The 16,515-nt window shown below is 38.4% G+C and overlaps 1 protein-coding gene across 1 annotated transcript in view; it reads right to left on the bottom strand.

Annotated features, from left to right (window-relative positions):
* Positions 1–3,864: 3,864 nt before the first annotated feature.
* Positions 3,865–16,515, bottom strand: part of CAND1 (cullin associated and neddylation dissociated 1) — a 36,008-nt gene continuing 23,357 nt past the window's right edge. Inside the window, exons 10-15 of the mRNA XM_063133910.1 lie at positions 14,917–16,410; positions 12,886–12,981; positions 9,500–9,669; positions 6,877–7,041; positions 5,398–5,505; positions 3,865–4,472 (exon numbers count right to left, since the gene is read on the bottom strand). Coding sequence (XP_062989980.1) covers positions 4,248–4,472; positions 5,398–5,505; positions 6,877–7,041; positions 9,500–9,669; positions 12,886–12,981; positions 14,917–16,410 — 2,258 coding nt within the window. The 3' untranslated portion in view covers positions 3,865–4,247. The remainder of the gene's footprint in view (positions 4,473–5,397; positions 5,506–6,876; positions 7,042–9,499; positions 9,670–12,885; positions 12,982–14,916; positions 16,411–16,515) is intronic.

Raw genomic sequence — 16,515 nt, forward strand, 5'->3', positions numbered from 1 at the left:
TATTGGAGCTAGCCATTCCCAAGCAATTTAGGGATTCAGTGCATTTCCAACACTACATATTTTTGGCTATTGATTCAAGTGGTTAGTTTGTCAATGACTGCTTAATCTTGGACATAGTCTTCCATTGTCCATTTACTCCAAGGTAATTGGTTGCTAATATTGACAACAGGGCATCAAGACTTGGAATTGATAAGCCAACTCTGAATAAACGTTAACAAAAGCACTCACATCTTAGCTCACCAAAATATTCCAGTGTAGCCTCAATATGGGGGTATCAATATGGGCCTGCTGATGAAGTGCTTCAGCTTTAATGTGCAACCATTTTGATGTGGCTCAATAGAAAGTTGTACAGCCCCTATTTGACTTTTTCTCCTATATGCTTTTATTTCATAACACTATCATGAAGCATCAAAAGTGGGTTGAGTGGTAATGTAGTAAAATGTGAACAGGTGATGACAATGTAAGTCAAGTATTCCTGTTGAATCAATTATACACCTTCTTAATCAAGAGCCTAGAGGAAAAAGAGAATACTTCCACTGAATACTCACCAACACCTCAAAATAACACCCTAATTCAGGTGAGTAGGTTTCTCATGACTATCTCAAATCCTATCAAGCTGTTAATCTAAAAGGGACATTGCTGATGTAACGTCCTGAAGTTTAATTTGGCTGCATGGACTGTTCTTGTTAGCAACACTATTTTAGATGTGACTCTTAGCTTTTTCATATATTAGCAGCTTTGCATCATTCTACTCTCAAAGTACAATTTTGTTTAGATTCCAGACACTATCTTTTATCTAGAATGCTGAGAATCCCAGGCTTCATAAAACAAGTTTTCAAATCCTCTAGCTTCAGCAACACATTTGAAAATGGACTAAAAAAATAGAGGAAGTTCGAGTTCTTTAAAAGGTTAGCTGTCTTTCCTTGAATCCTAGGTAAGTTTACGTTCATGCGAGGAAAGTCTCCTGTCCTCTCCCCACCCCCCTCCAAGGCTCTGGTGCTCCTTCAGAACAATGTGGGATGAGGCATGGGGGAGCTGCTGGGAAAGGGCCAATTTTGGGCAATTAAGAACATAAGAAAAGCCATGCTGGATCAGATCAAGGGTCCATCTAGTCCAGCACTCTGTTCACAGTGACCAACCTGCTGTTGACCAGGAACCCACAAGCACACCCTCCCACCCATGTCCTCCAACAACTGGGGTATATAGGTATACTGCCTCTCATACTGGAGGTAGCACATAGCCATCAGGACTAGTAGCTATTAATAAGTCTTCTCCTCCAGGAATTTATCTACTCCCCTCTTAAAGCCATCCAAATTGGTGGCTATCACTACATCTTGTGGTAGCGAATTCCATAGTTCAACTATGCACTATGTGAAGAAGTACTTCCTTTTATCGCTCCTGAATCACCCACCAATCAGCTTCATGGGATGACCCCAGGTTCTACTTGCATGAGAGGACAAAAATGCCTCCCTATCCACATTCTCCCCTCCCCCAGCAGATCCCACTCAACATTGTTCAAGAGAGCCCCCAAAGAGGCTTTTGGGTGACACAAGTAGTCACAGTGACAATGGGGGTATGGGAAACTTGTCTCCCATGAACATCCATCAGTTAGCTTCTCTTAGGATCTAATCCATTTTTTCTAAACTCTCTAAGATTATCTGAGCCTCTAAAGGCTAAGCCAGGAGTTTCACATTTGAGGGCAATACCTGAATACGAATATTGTTGACAAATTTCAATTCATCCAGTCATAATTTGATTCCCAACATGTTAAAAAATATTTCCTGCTGCTTTTACAGTTAAACATAATGTAAAGTAACCATGGAATTCCAGCTCAAAATGTTTTTGATTTGCTGAAGCAATTATTTCTCATTAGGACTCATAGCTTTGCAGTTATAACACACAAATTTATCCTTAAAAGTAAGGTGAAGCCATGCACGTAGTATGCTGACATAAAACAAGAAAAATATATTTAAGTTATCCAGTTTAACAGCGTCATGCTATGCATGTTTACTATGAATTAAGTCCTACTGGGTTCAAAAGGAATTATCCCCAAGCATGCATATGACTGTAGTCGAAGTTCTCCTTAGATTAATTGTGACAGGATACAGCAGATTCTAGCATAAAGTTGACAACCATAATACTTTTTTCATTAGTTGTACTATAGGCAAATCTAAATCACATAAACCAATACTACAAAATATACTGTTGATCTTGTGCCAATAATGAAAATGAACATCTTTCATATCCAGCTTCTAATTAAAATTAATCAAACTACAGACCATTTGCTGTGCTATTTTCCACCACATTTGGAAGTGTGTTTCCAGAAGCCAACTTTCGATTATATATGCATCAAAAATATGAAGATAGCACTTATAGAACTTGTATGACATAAATTCAAAATGCATTCTTTTTTTATACAGGCCATTTCTGAAGACAAGATATAGACCTATAATTCTGACCCAACAGAATTATGTTCCCAAATTCTTTTGAAATGCATAGATAATGCTAGAAATGCTTAGTACTTTGCAGCTGTTCCAGATGAAAATGGGACTAACAGTCACATTTACCTGCCATAATCTGGCCATTGGCAGGAGAGGTCCACAAAAGCATCAGAATTCTTAATCATGTAGAGTTACTGAACTGGTGCATGTGTATCAGCATTTACAATAGCTTTAAGAGTGACAGGTTCACATATATAATATGCACGGACCTTCTTCAGATTCTCTCATATTCAGACATATTTGGCTTGCTATTCTAGTGCCTATTTTTCAATTCTAGGCAACCCAACTTTTTTAGATAAGGAGTAAAATCACTGATTGCAGAAGCATTTACCTATATTCTCATTTAAGATAAAGAAAATATGATCTGTAATACGATGTTGCAGTGTGTCCACAATCCCCTAAGAAATTTTCCTGTTCGTGGCTCCAGCCAGCTTAGAGTAAGAGCCTCATAGTGTTGTTCAGCCTCTCCCAGGGCGGGAGGCAGAAATAAGAAGTGGGGAAAGGAAAAAAGGACACCCATCCCTTCACCAAGGTCTTCCCCTGCACTACTACGTAGCACTAGAAAGCTGCCAGCCCCAAACCCAAGCATTTTATATTTATAGAATGGGAGGGGGCTGCAGGAGAAGAGAACAGTTCTGGAGAGTGGGAAAATGAAAAAAATGCCCTTTCCCCTATCTGCTTTTTCTGAAAAGGCCCTGTATATTGCAGGAGTTGGATGTGTATCTCCTTAACTCCAATATACTATAAGTTGTTAGGGAATTGAACAAGTACATTCTCTTTACCTTCCCTTTCTATATTCAACTGACACCCTATTAAGTGCTTTCAACAGTAGACTTAACTGACAGAATTAAGTTTGCCTGACTTTGGTTCCCCCCCCCCCCCCTCCACACTCCATCTCCCCCTGCACCCTGGGGGTCATCAGAATTCTATACCTGCAGATAGATCACAAGTTCTTGTCAGGGTTTGGGTTTGGGTTTTTATATATTGAGTTGTAATATATATTACAAGTTTGTACACTTCTCATACCTGGAGAGCTCCTGTTTTGCTTCTAAACTGACAGCTCAACCAGTTGCGTTCACTATGACAGGGAATGATGTCTGGAAATGCACTGATACAATAGTACTTATTTGAACTTAATTATGAATAAACTGCACACACCGTTTTACACACAATATATATTTGTAAACTTGTTCATGCAAAATTAGTGTGAACAGGAAACTGTTTACTCCCACACCTTTTAAAAGGACATTTACTTGTGCCTGCATTTTTAAACTGTGCCCAAGTCCTCCGCACGATAGGTCTTACACAGATTTTTTACCTGCCAGGCAAATCAATTCATGTAGCTGAAACAAAAAGACAAAAGTTATACAAAACAGTGTTTTCCTTTATATCAAGAAAAAAAGAAAAGAAAAATCATGGTCACAAATTTTTAAACTTTTAATCCTAAACATTACAGGGCAAACAGATGTTGGAATCTATTTCCATACACCATGCGTTTTAACCTTTTATTTCTATTTAATGTGTGTCCAAATCCACTAAAACATGAGTGGCTTACAACTTTTGAGTTATGGAAATACATATTCTGGAATAAATGCTTAAAAAGCAACAATGGGGAAAAGCCAAACTGTCTCCATAAAGGTAATGTGGAACATTGTGAAGATTAGATACTTTTGTTTGTTTGTTTTTAACTTGTCAATTCAGTGCATCATATGGTTCAAATTAATGGTCCCTGTTTTGAGCAAATATCTAACTAGTGTCCATTGATTCCAAATTAGTGGATGACGAATCTTTCTGGATACTTTCAAAGATGGCTGCAAGCTCAGGATTAGAGCTTATCTGCGACTGAAATTCACTCATTAGTGGACTCTTTTCTGCTTCTGGAATGGTTAATAATGCTGCTACTGCCCTCATGGCAGACCGCTTCAGTTCATCTTGCTTTTCAAACTCCTGCTTCACAGAGTTTGCTTTTACCTGTTTTATTAAAAAAGAAGAAGTGATGTTCAGTAAGCTTAAGATACAAATTCAACAATGAAATTAAATTAGAAAGCTATATAAATTGATGCACATGCATCCGCTAGTATGTGTACTTAATAAGCTATGGCATAATGAGATATGGCTGTCAAAATACTGACTAAAATTTGTGAAGTAAAAACATGGCTTTTTAACAAAGCCTTTGATGGTTAAACTCACTGGCACATTGTTTTAACTGCTTTTAAATTATATATTGTTTTAACTTGGATCATGGTTTAATTTGTTTTTAACTGTGCATATTTATTGTTTTATACTGTATGTTTTTATCTGCATGCTGCTCTGAGATCTTAACGATATAGAGCGGGATATAAATGTTTTAAATAAATAATAAATAAATAAAATATCTAGCAATTGTGCATAATGGTGTATGACAATCCAAAGAAAACTACTAGCTACTAAAGAAGAGATATTCCTCTGTTAACCTTTCTCCAATACTGAAACTCCTCTAGACATAGTGCTATCTTACAGTCAGAAGAGCATATCATTAATAGTGACCTTTCTCCCATGCAAAGGAAATCATGCAGCTTTAGTTTATGCTCCAAATCAACAATATTCTTAGGAATAAATTAAAATAATGATTGATAGTTTAACACAGTAACAGCTAAAAGAACAAGCAACAGATAAAAACTGCTTGGTTCTCACATTTAAAGCTTTATCCAATATAGTATCAAAGAGAACTGGAGAAAATGTAGAAAGTGCATGGGAAGAAAGAGTAATGCTTTCAAAAGTTTCTCTTCTCAAGACAAAGTCTGTGACTAGAGCCATACATATTAGAGTCACAAACTTTAAGGAGCATGAAACTCGGCCTTTATAAATGTATTTTAAAATCTGGATGTATGTTAATTTAAATAAATTTACACAGTACTTTGGTTGTACATGTAGCACGTAAGGGTTCAACCAGCCGATCCAGCCTCTGCAGTACTGCACTTGGACATAGGGTAGACAGTCTCACCAACATTAAAAATGTTAGCATCTAGTTAAGGAACAAAAAAGTGAGTTACTTCAACAAAATTCTGTAGTGGATCCAGCCACACTACTCCATTCCATTCCATTCCATTCCCCCCAGATCATTCCATTCCAACTCCCACCTCTTGTCAGTCAACATTCCTTGGCCACTGAGCATGCTCTCAATCCTCACTGGCTTATTTAGGGAGGGGTGTTCTTCATTTTGGGGTGGTCAATCCCAGCTATAGTAAATTCTTTTATCTCTCCATTGATGTCTATGGGCTGCTCCCCCTTCCATGATGGGGACATTTTAAAATAGCTTCTCAGTGTGAATTAAAAAAATGAGCTACACAGGCAATGAGAAGGTTCATTCTATCCTTTTTAAAAATGCCTATATGCCATCTCCTCCCCTTCCAGCCACTTCCTTCCATTCCCTTTCCCACCTAGTTGTCGGTTTATTTCCTCTGAGCCAGTCAACATTCCATCTCACTGATATCTTATGAGGCTGTTTTTGAGGTTTTTTCTTTAGGTGTTGTTTCCTAAAGGGTTTTTTTTTTTTTGAAGTACCTGCAAACCTCAGGGGTATTCTGAGTCTGCTTCTCTCTTGTGTGGGGGTGATATGGTTTTGGCTACATAAGCATGTTATTAGAAGGAACAATAATTAAGTTAAAGCCATTTATCTGAACAACAGTTCAACCAAATTTAAGCACCTGGAACTTAACTTTAACTGTATAATGAAGATATTTTAAGGAAACATGCAATTTCCAGGAGATTCCCCTACTCACTGATTGCACTTTTTGACAGCTTTCTATCAACAAACCATTTACTATAGGAACCCATCATTATAATTTTGTCTTTATTAGTCATATTAATAGCACTTGGAGCCCTTCATCTAGAAGCACCCCAAATAAGAAGCAAGAGCTTGACATAGGATATATTACAAAGCCCTTCTGCATCATTTTATGCCTTCATAGGCTATTGCTGATACAGCAATGGCTACAAGGAAAACAGAAGAACTTACCAGAAGCTGCAGGTACTGTAAACTATTTATTGGGGAACTAAATGCCCTATCTCAAGGGCAGAATAAAATCTGGGAAAAGCATTCATCCAAATGTTTGAACTAAGTCAATGCAATCTTTCCTGTTCTAGTCAAAAGCTTATTATTATTATTTACATTTTTATACCGCCCCATAGCCGAAGCTCTCTGGGTGGTTTACAAAGCTTAAACAAAGTTTAGTGAAGAATTTTCCCAGAAGGTAACGTTGACAATACTGCTGTTTTTTAAATAAGAATTGTTTAGCCACTGCTCTAGAAAATACTGCATTTGCACCTAGCAAAAATATAATATAATATAAAAACATATGCATGCAACACATACACAAAACATTATGAAGCGAACCTTAATATCATAGTGATCCTTCAAACCATCTTCAACATGGTTTAGGAATTCAAAGATGTCTAATCTATCCAGACAGCTATCTAGAAGAGTGTACATGCACTCAAAAGCTGCCTTTCGAATATCGAGACCATCATCAACGGTATGCTTAAACGGCCCCATTTCCACCTGCAAATAATAATAAAAAAGCATTTAGTTGCCAGCTGGTAATGAAATATTTTGAAGAAATTTGTTGAAGAAATTTATTGCCCCAAGGAAATGTCAGGAGATGTCACAAACAAAAAAAGAGCCCAGAGTCTATTTTAATTCCATGACAGTTGCCATTTTCATGTATTTCTAGTCAACCTGATGAAATTTGAGAGTACTGTCAGAATAGCAATATTGAAGTCCATCATAAGTACATCTCCCTATTAAGGTACCTTGTGTGATGGGACCCACAGTTGATCTAGTTTGTGCTACCCAGGATAAAGTTGATTTATGGGTAGGGGAATTTTAAAACAAACACACCAGTTGTTGATAGGGTAGGGTTGGTTTGATAGGGTTTAGACTCTTATCTGCCAGGTTGAGGAATCTATTAAATTGGTCTGCTCTCAAAGACTAATGGATCTTGTGGGATTTCTAAGTGCTCTGGGGGATATTCCTGCCACTAGAGCTAGTGATCCTGTTGAAGCCAGGGTTAATCTATAGAATGAGATGACCAGGTAGTTGACACAATTGCTCTTAAGCATCCTCTCCTGTGATGCAGAGTGCATGTTCCTGGGCTTTTTGAAGAGTGTAAAGCAACAAAGTGCCTGAGTACAGGCTAGAGTTATAGTGAAGAAAACCCTGGTCTGAATAGACACCATGCCAATTCCATGGCAGTGAAGGTTGTGAAGTAGTCTTTCTTCTCTGACACCATTGTGTTAGCAGTATCATCCAGCGCAGTTATTTCTGGTGGTTAAGGGAAAATTGAATCTTGCTCTCTTAAGCTATTGAGGAGGAACTATCTACAGCCATCTCTGACAAGTTTGCAAAACATTTGGCTAATAAAACTACTTGTATTCATTTTTTAAAATAGATTCTAGTGAGAAGCTTGAAACCATCCAGTGTTGATGCATGATGTGAACAAGTTACTTCAAAAGTTGAGGTTGACCTCAACTCCATACTGGTCCACAAACCTACCGATCCTCATCCTGGCTTATAAAAGCTGCCACAGTGGGTACTGGAAATTATAAATGTCTCCTTGAAAGAGGGCCATTTATTAAATAAGCTTTCATTGGCTCCCACTATCCTTGATAATTATAAGCCAATCTCTAATCTTCCTTTTTTGGGTAAGATATTTGAGCAGGTGGTGACATCACAACTCCAAGGTTTTTTTTTGGATGAAATGGATTATCTGAATGCTATTCAGTCTGTGTTCAGGCCTCATTTTGGGACACAAATACCCAGGTCTGCTAGACCTCTCAGAGGCATTCAATATATTTAATATGACCAATACTACCTTCTAGAATGCTTGGCTGATACAGGACTTGGAGAAACCTTGTTGTGGTGGTTCCAGTCCTATTTGGCTAAGCATTTTCAGAAGGTGGTCTTGGGGAACTTCTAATCTATGGGGTTCTTTAAGGCTCTTATTTTGTCCCTCGGTCTTTTAAGGTACTGGGAGAAGTCACCTGGAGTTTTTGGGTTGGGTCCCATCAGGATGGTGGTGATATTCAGCCCTGCCTCTCTCTTTTTCGAGTCATACCAAGGGGACTGTGAAAGCCCTGAATCCATGTCTTGGCACAGTGAGGGACTGGATGTGGATGTGGCTGAATAAACTAAGGTTCTATCCAGACAAGATGGAGATCCTGTTTAGTAGGCAAGCCCACCCAGGATTGGGATACAACCTGCTCTGGATAGGGCTGCACTTCCTCTGAAGGATCAGGTGTACAGCATGGGGTGCTCTTGGATCTAGAGCTGTTCCTGGATGGTCAGGTGGCTGTCAATGACAGGAGTGAATTTGCCCACCTTTGGCTGATGCACCAGCTGCATCACCAGAAGTATCAGCATAATTTTAGGTTTATGCCACAACTATATGACTCTCACCAGTACTGATTTTTCCTTCACAATTTCACAAAAGATTTTGTGCTTGTAAGAAAGACTTTGTATGTCCATAATTCTGCAGAATATGAATTGCATTAAAATTAAACTGAAGCTGATTTTATGTGAAGCGATTCTGGGACATGGGCATCATCTGACTTGCCTCACTTTGTAAGACTGCATGTAGTGAAGACAAATCATTTGCAATACCGTTTATACGGCTAGCTAATAACACAGCAGTACCTTCCCTGCTTATTCATTTATTGGATTTTTTAAAATCTTGCTCATATCAATATGTTATGATAAATTTCATATGCTCCCCTCCCCCACAGTACAAATCTAGCATTATCGTGGCAGTTTTTCAAGCATTTTAGAGTTACTTCAAACAGAAATGGTATAGGCATGTCATTCTTAAACTTTCCAGAACACACTAATCAGTATAAAAACAGCTGTCTTCAGAGCAAAGATTGAACTTACATGAGAATCTTTAAGTATTTTAAACAGAAAATGTTCATAAATCTCTGGGCATGACTGCTTGCTCACCCTGTAACCGGAGTAGTTTACATACCTCTCTTATTAGTTCCTTTCTGACTTTTGTTTCATTATAAAGATGTGGAAGCACAGTATCTAAAAGGTCCCTTATTAGTGATGGTTTATTGTGTGCTGCTGAGTTAAATGTTACCAGAGCTACTCGTCTCACATTAAGATCTGGATCTTCCAATGTTTTAAGAAAGTCACCTGTAATCATTTTAAAAAACATACATATCAGCATATTCCTTTGTCCATTATTTGTCACTGATATAAACTGAATAGGCCACATTTGCACATTATGCTAAACCATGGACTTCTGAGCTGTACATAAGTAGGACAAAGCCACAGGGAGCCTTAGGCTCGCATGTTCCTCACTCCCCTCTCTTCCTATGGCATGGCCAGAAGAACTACTTTGGCAGTGTTCACTTTCACTGAATGTTAGCATGCCCTCTTGATGAGACCAGGTATTGTAGTTTATCTCTAACCATGAAGTGTTTCAAAATAAATTGAAACTGACTATACTTAGGGATAACCCTCAGACCATGGTTGACACAGAACAACAGGCTGCCATTAATGGGAACTAAAACTAAACATGGCTGCCATTTTCCTCCTGGCTGCGTGAGAGAGGGGAAGTACATGAGCCCGAGACTCTCCACAACTCCACCTTGCTCTTGCATGTCATGCTAAATCATGGTTTAAAGTTATGTCTCAACACAGCTATACACTTCGCACTTGATTTGTTCCTTGATCTTTGTAAAATATGAACCCATAAGAGAGGGTATTTTAGTAAGTCACCTTGAGGACTAAGATAAGACACGTGCATACATGTGCTACAGGGGAAGAACAAGAATAAACTCACTCCTTCTATAACCCACTTTTCCAGGTGGCCTAAATTGTTGTTCAAATAAAGCAGCAACTACTATTTCAAAGACAATGAATTCACACTGACAATTCACTGGCTGAACACTATTTGTCTAATTACCACCCAGGTATGGCTTGTGTCATCCAAAGCTGGACAGCTTGGCTTGTTTGCGGAATAAGCTTCGGCTGATACGTCAGCTGCGCCCCTTCCTAGTTAGAAGACCTAAAGATGGTAGTGCACGCACTGATAACTTTGAGGCTTGACTTCTGCAATGCGCTCTACATAGGGCTACCTTTGTGCTTAAGTCCAGAAACTTCAACTAGTTCAAAATATGGCAGCCAGGTTGGTCACTGGAACATCTAGGGGTGATCACATCACACCAGTCTTAAAATCTCTTCACTGGCTGCCAATTAGTTTCCGGGCAAAGTATAAAAGTGTTGGTTATCACCTTTTAAAGCCCTACATGGTTTGGGTCCAAGCTACCTGCAGGATCGCCTTCTCCCGTACAATCCGCCCTGCACACTCAGGTCCTCTGTGAAGAATCTACTTCAGTCAGCAAAGACTAGGCTGACAACCGTAACCCAGAGGACCTTCTCTTCTGCTGCTCCCAGACTGTGGAATAGCCTGCTGGAGGAGACTCGTCAGCTTGACAGTCTAGTAGAATTTTAGGATATTTTTAGTATGCTTTTAGGATGTTTTTAAACAGCTTATGCCATGTTTTTAATCAGTATTTTATGTATTTTATGTTTGATGTTGTTCCCCGCTTCGATCCAATCGGAGAGGCGGGTAAGAAATAAATTATTATTATTATAAGCCATGCCACCTGGTTGCATAATTAGACAAATGACACCTAGCACTTGCCATGGCTTGCTTAAGCTGTGGTGATCATGCAAACAAGGCCAGTGGCTTACTTTTGTTGTTCAAGCTAGCCCATCATTGCACCTCCTGCCAGCAGTAGACTGCAAGTACCTTACAGATCATCTTCCAGGTGATGCTGATAGAGAGTTCTATGATTTCTGCCACAGAAGGTTCATGCCTGGAGTATCCCCAAAGCATCCCAGGTAACGGGCAGGAATCTTTGAGCACTGCTTTTTAGGACATGCTAGGAATGAGTATTTTATGGCAGGAACCAAAGGGCCTGTTCCAACCCCAACTCCTTTTTTAGCAGTTGTTGAGTCTAGGGAGGCTGCCTATGGCCCACAAGCCACACTTCTGGCATCCCTGTACTACACCAACATACATTGATTTTACTTAAGTGGCTCCTTGTGTTCCATTCCTTGCATTTTTGTACAATATTTTTCAAGTTGAATATGTGTTGCAATAACAATGCTGTAAACCACTTTGAGTATTACTATTATCATCATCATCTCTCTTGACTCGCTTGTGGCAGTTTCCCTAGATAGACATGATGGGCTTTGCCAAGTTATGCTGACTTTTAGTGATTCAGAAATGTTCTGTCTATTGAACACTGTGACTGATGTGACTAACAGAATAATTGTGTCCTTTGTCTGTTGCCATACTTCTTTAACTTCCATGGCTAGTGGTGTATATTTTTCTCTTTTCCTCTTCCTTTTCAACAACATTTTTGTCATTAGGTATTGCCATGTCAATAAGGTAAGTGTGCTTTTCTTTTTTGTCTATAACTATTACGTCTGGTCGATTGTCCTGTCCATATGAATTGTTCCGTCCCAGTATATTTTATGGTCTGCATTTTCCAAGATTGTTTCGGGTGAGTATGTATAATATGGTGAAAGTATGATGCTGATGATTATAGCCCAGCTTTTCCCCAATACTGGGACTCAAGGCAGCTTTACAAAATTAAAATATACACATTTAAAAATATATATAGAAATATACAAAATTAAAATAGAATTAAACCAACTCTAACATTAAAACATTTTTAAAAAATAAAAGGCAAATAACAATTAAAAATACCAATGCAGTAACACAGGTCCAGAGTATTCCCCAAAGCCTGCTGGAACAAAAAAGTTTTGCCTTCTTCCAAAAACATAGCAAAGAGGGAGCCAGTCTAACCTCCCTGGGAAGGGAGTTCCAGAGCCTTGGAGCAGCCACTGAGACAGCCCAATCCTGCGTTCCCACCAGGCATGCCTGTGATGATGGTGGACCAAGAAAAAGGGCTCCCCTGGAGATCTCAGAGCATGGGCAGGCTCATATGGGAGAATATGTTCTTTCAGATAATCTGGACTGGAGCCGTATAGGGCTTTATAGGTCATAACTATACTTTGGATTTATAGAAAGGCATCATAGAAAGGATACAAATAAGTAGGTTTCAATAGCCAATACTTTGCTTCAAATGGAAGCATTCCTGGATGTTTAAGAGTACTCAGTTGCAAAATCTTTTTAAAAGCAACAATGGGAAAATCTCAGGCACATGAATCATCTAGAAATTTAATCCTCACCACCAGACCCAGATATACCTAAAATCTACAAACCTGATTACTAGCAACTAAAAAATTCTGAAATATTTTTATAGACCAGCAAGAAAACATGCAATTTTACATTTAAAACGCACTGTTTGGTATAGTTACAATTTTACTCACCTATACAATTCTTTAGTAGTGGATCTATAGGCTGTGGATGATCGGAGATGGTGAACTTGACAGCAGTGACCACTGAACTTCGAGCATATGATGATCCTAATAAGCAAAGAAGTAACACACAAAATTTATCTGTGATTATTAGTAACCATTACAATTTTTAAAGTGCTGATATTTTCTTCATCTAAACGTTTCGTCTTGTACCATCTTCTTTCAGCATTTATAGTAGAAACTAGTTGCAAATGGCACACATTCATTTTTTTTCTTTGAATAGCTGACCCTAATGCCATATTACAGAGTTTAAAATTCTTATCATTTTCAAAAGCAGTTCGCCATATTTCAACCCTAACCCTGTAAAAAATAACTTTAAAACAATCTCTGATCTTACAGAACTAGAGTTTTTGTAAGCTCTTTGCTGTGAATTTTAAAATAATTTGTTGTGACTGTTTTCTGTGTTTTTTTTAGTAACTCAATAGTAATAGCAGGATTACTAATTTGTCTCCACATGTGCTTACCCTTTTTATATCCTCACACTTCAAAATCCTGTATATTGTTTTTATGCAGCTTAATGTTAGTTTTTATTTCTGCTGATTCCTTTTATACTGCTCTTCATATTGTGGTGTTAGTGTATGTTTTAAATTTGTTTACTGTAACTTTAATTTTTAACAAGCTGCCTTTGGAAACTGTTTAAGGGTGAAGTATAAATCCAATACATCAGGGAATATGTGGCCTTCCAGATGCTGTTGGACTGCTAAGCCTGTGTGACATAGTGGACAAGACTGCCAGACTGGGGAGACCAGAGTTCAAGTCCCCATTCAGCCTTAAAGCTTACTGAATGACCTTTGGCCAATCACTATTTCTCAATCTTATTTACAAGGGGATGATCATGTACATTGTCTTGAGCAACATGAAGGAAGAGCAGAGTTACAATGTAATAAAACACACCAAATATCTGTGTATCAAGATTGGGCCACAGATCTTTCCTACCAGAGATGTGCATGATTGTCCAGTTAGCAACACGATGGTCAACTGTGCTGATAGTATAGAATCAATGCTTGGTACTACCAGCAGAATTCACCCAGGTTTACTTTTACTGGTTGGTGGCAAAACACTGAACCATTTATATTTCATAGGCAATTCTTCATTGCCGTAATTATTTTTAGAAGCATTTTATTTTTTAAGACTTATTTTTCTTGGTGACAGAGGTTAAATTACGGCTGTACATTATATTTTGAGTAACGTACCTGGCTATGAAGACAGACAGTAAACAATAATAAGAGGATTTCTGGCACTAGCACTAAAAAAGTTAATTTGAATCGTATGTATCTATTATATATAACAGCAGTGACTGTATTAGGCAGAATCAGTCCCTCTAGTGAATCTTTTCCACCAATACTAAGCTGAAAACTTCCTCCTCTTGTGTTTTTCCTTTTATCTCAATACACCAGTCAGAAAACTGGAATGTCACCCTGTTACATCAAAAGAGTCCAAAACAGGCAACAAATGATAGAAAAACGATGTAAGGGTTTTCCATAGAAATAAATGGATGTAGATAATCTAACTCCCACCAGTCATCCTATGTGGCAAATCACTACTATTAGACAGAGCATCTCCATGTGATATACATTGCACAGTGACAAAAAGCTGTACTCAAAAATTACTTAGAATACTTAACTCAACATAGGTAAGAATTTCTAATTATATTTCCCAAAACACAAAATTGTATTTTGTAAAATTCTTTCACGTCGAGTTATAGCCAAATTAATTTATTAGGTGCTACTTAATGTTATCTGAACCAAATCTGCAAATGTAAAACTCTCTAGTAGTTTCAACATATTTAGCAGTTGTTTTTTAATGGAGATAATTCTATTTAAAAAGTGATTTGAAGACTTCTGCCTCTTCTTCATCAATTAAACTGAGTTCCACAATCTATTTACTCCAACCTGCACCCAATTAGAATTGAACAGGACCACTCTGGAAGGAATTGTGGATGGTATCCCAAAATTATACATGAAAATATGAATGTGTACAAACCTGATGCCAAATATCCTTTAAGGCGTGGCAGGAGAGTCTCCGGATCTATTAAAGTAAGCTTCCCCAAGCATTCAGCAACAACATTTCTGGTACCCTCTTCTGCACACTCACAGTGTTTCAGGAGCAAAGACCAGATGCTCTCCACATATGGTTTGAGACCATGCACTGTTGCAGAGCTAATTATCTCCTTCAAGGAATGGAGCAGAAGATATTGCCTTTTAGGTTGACTAGTTATTTCTTGTAAGACAAATGGGAGGTATTCAGGAAGATTGCCGACACTGATACTGCCCAACGCATAAGAAGCTGCAGATTTCACTTCTTCACTAGGAGAGGAGAACGCTTCTAAAATTACAGATTTTAGTTCTATTTGTCCACTTAAGTCAATGTGATGTCCAACTTCCCCAAGAGAAAGTAAAGCTAAGAGACGAATGGAATCTGTAGACCTTGAATTCTTGACATCTTGAATAAACTGACCTACTACTGCTGGTCCCTCTTTAGGGCATGCCCGTGTAAGAGCAGCTACACATTTGGCAATGGAATAATAAGACTGCTTGTGAGTAAGTGCTGTACTCTGAGAGTACACTGGGCCCGTTAACATGCGCAATAAATCCATATATCCTAAGTTACTTGTTCCAGTCACAACCAGTGCTTGGAAAAATTCTAGCATGGCACTAAGTGCTCCACCCTGCAATAGTGGTGACCTCACCAGCCCAATAAGTTCATTCAGTATGGAGCCACTGATTTTTGAGAGAGAGGAAGGATAAACTTTAGCTAGCGTGGTCAGAAAACTGATGGCCATTTGTGACACATGCATATCACTCTCACTGATAAGAGGTGGAAGCTCATCCAGGACAGCATCAATCATAGCAGCTGTTAAGCTGTCACTGTAGTTTTTGATTAAGATATCTAAAGCAGAAAGAGTTCCAAGTTTCAATGCTCGCTGGTTCTTTCTGAGAAAAGAAGCAAGAATAGGAACACCTTCTCCTAGAACTGGCCTCAGATCTATCTTCAGAGGAGAACCAGCTATCAGAGTCAAAGCTTTTACGGTAGTTAGCCGAGTGATCTCATTTTTCAGTCTCTCTAGGAAAATTTGAAGCGTACTAGGTAGGTCAGACCCAAGATTGTCGCCAAGACTGCAAATGATTTGGCCCATACAGGAGATTGCCCTTTCTTTTACTTCTTGATCAATGTCAGCAGCTTTTAGTCTCTTGATTGTACAAGTAAACAAATCTTTGATATAAGGAGTGGCATCAAAAGAAGAAGGCTGATCCAGAGGGCGAATGACTTTCACAAGCTGCTGGGTAACCAAAAGTGCCTCTGATGTTATCTTATAAAATGGGTCTCCAACACATGCTACAACAGGAGGCACCAATGCTTGAACATGAGGATGGAAAACTTGGGGAGCGTGATTACAGAGGATCACATACAAACACGATAAAGCATCTATCTTCAGATTAGAAGAACTTGATTTGTCATTCAATGAAAAAATGATACCTGTAAAAGAATACAGAGTTAATTCACACAATTTTATGTTTCCCAACATCAAATCAATACTTCTCTGAACACACACTTAAATAGCACAGAGATAAGAAAACATTG

This window comes from Elgaria multicarinata, chromosome 9, assembly GCF_023053635.1.
Source record: "Elgaria multicarinata webbii isolate HBS135686 ecotype San Diego chromosome 9, rElgMul1.1.pri, whole genome shotgun sequence".
Lineage (NCBI taxonomy): Eukaryota > Metazoa > Chordata > Lepidosauria > Squamata > Anguidae > Elgaria > Elgaria multicarinata.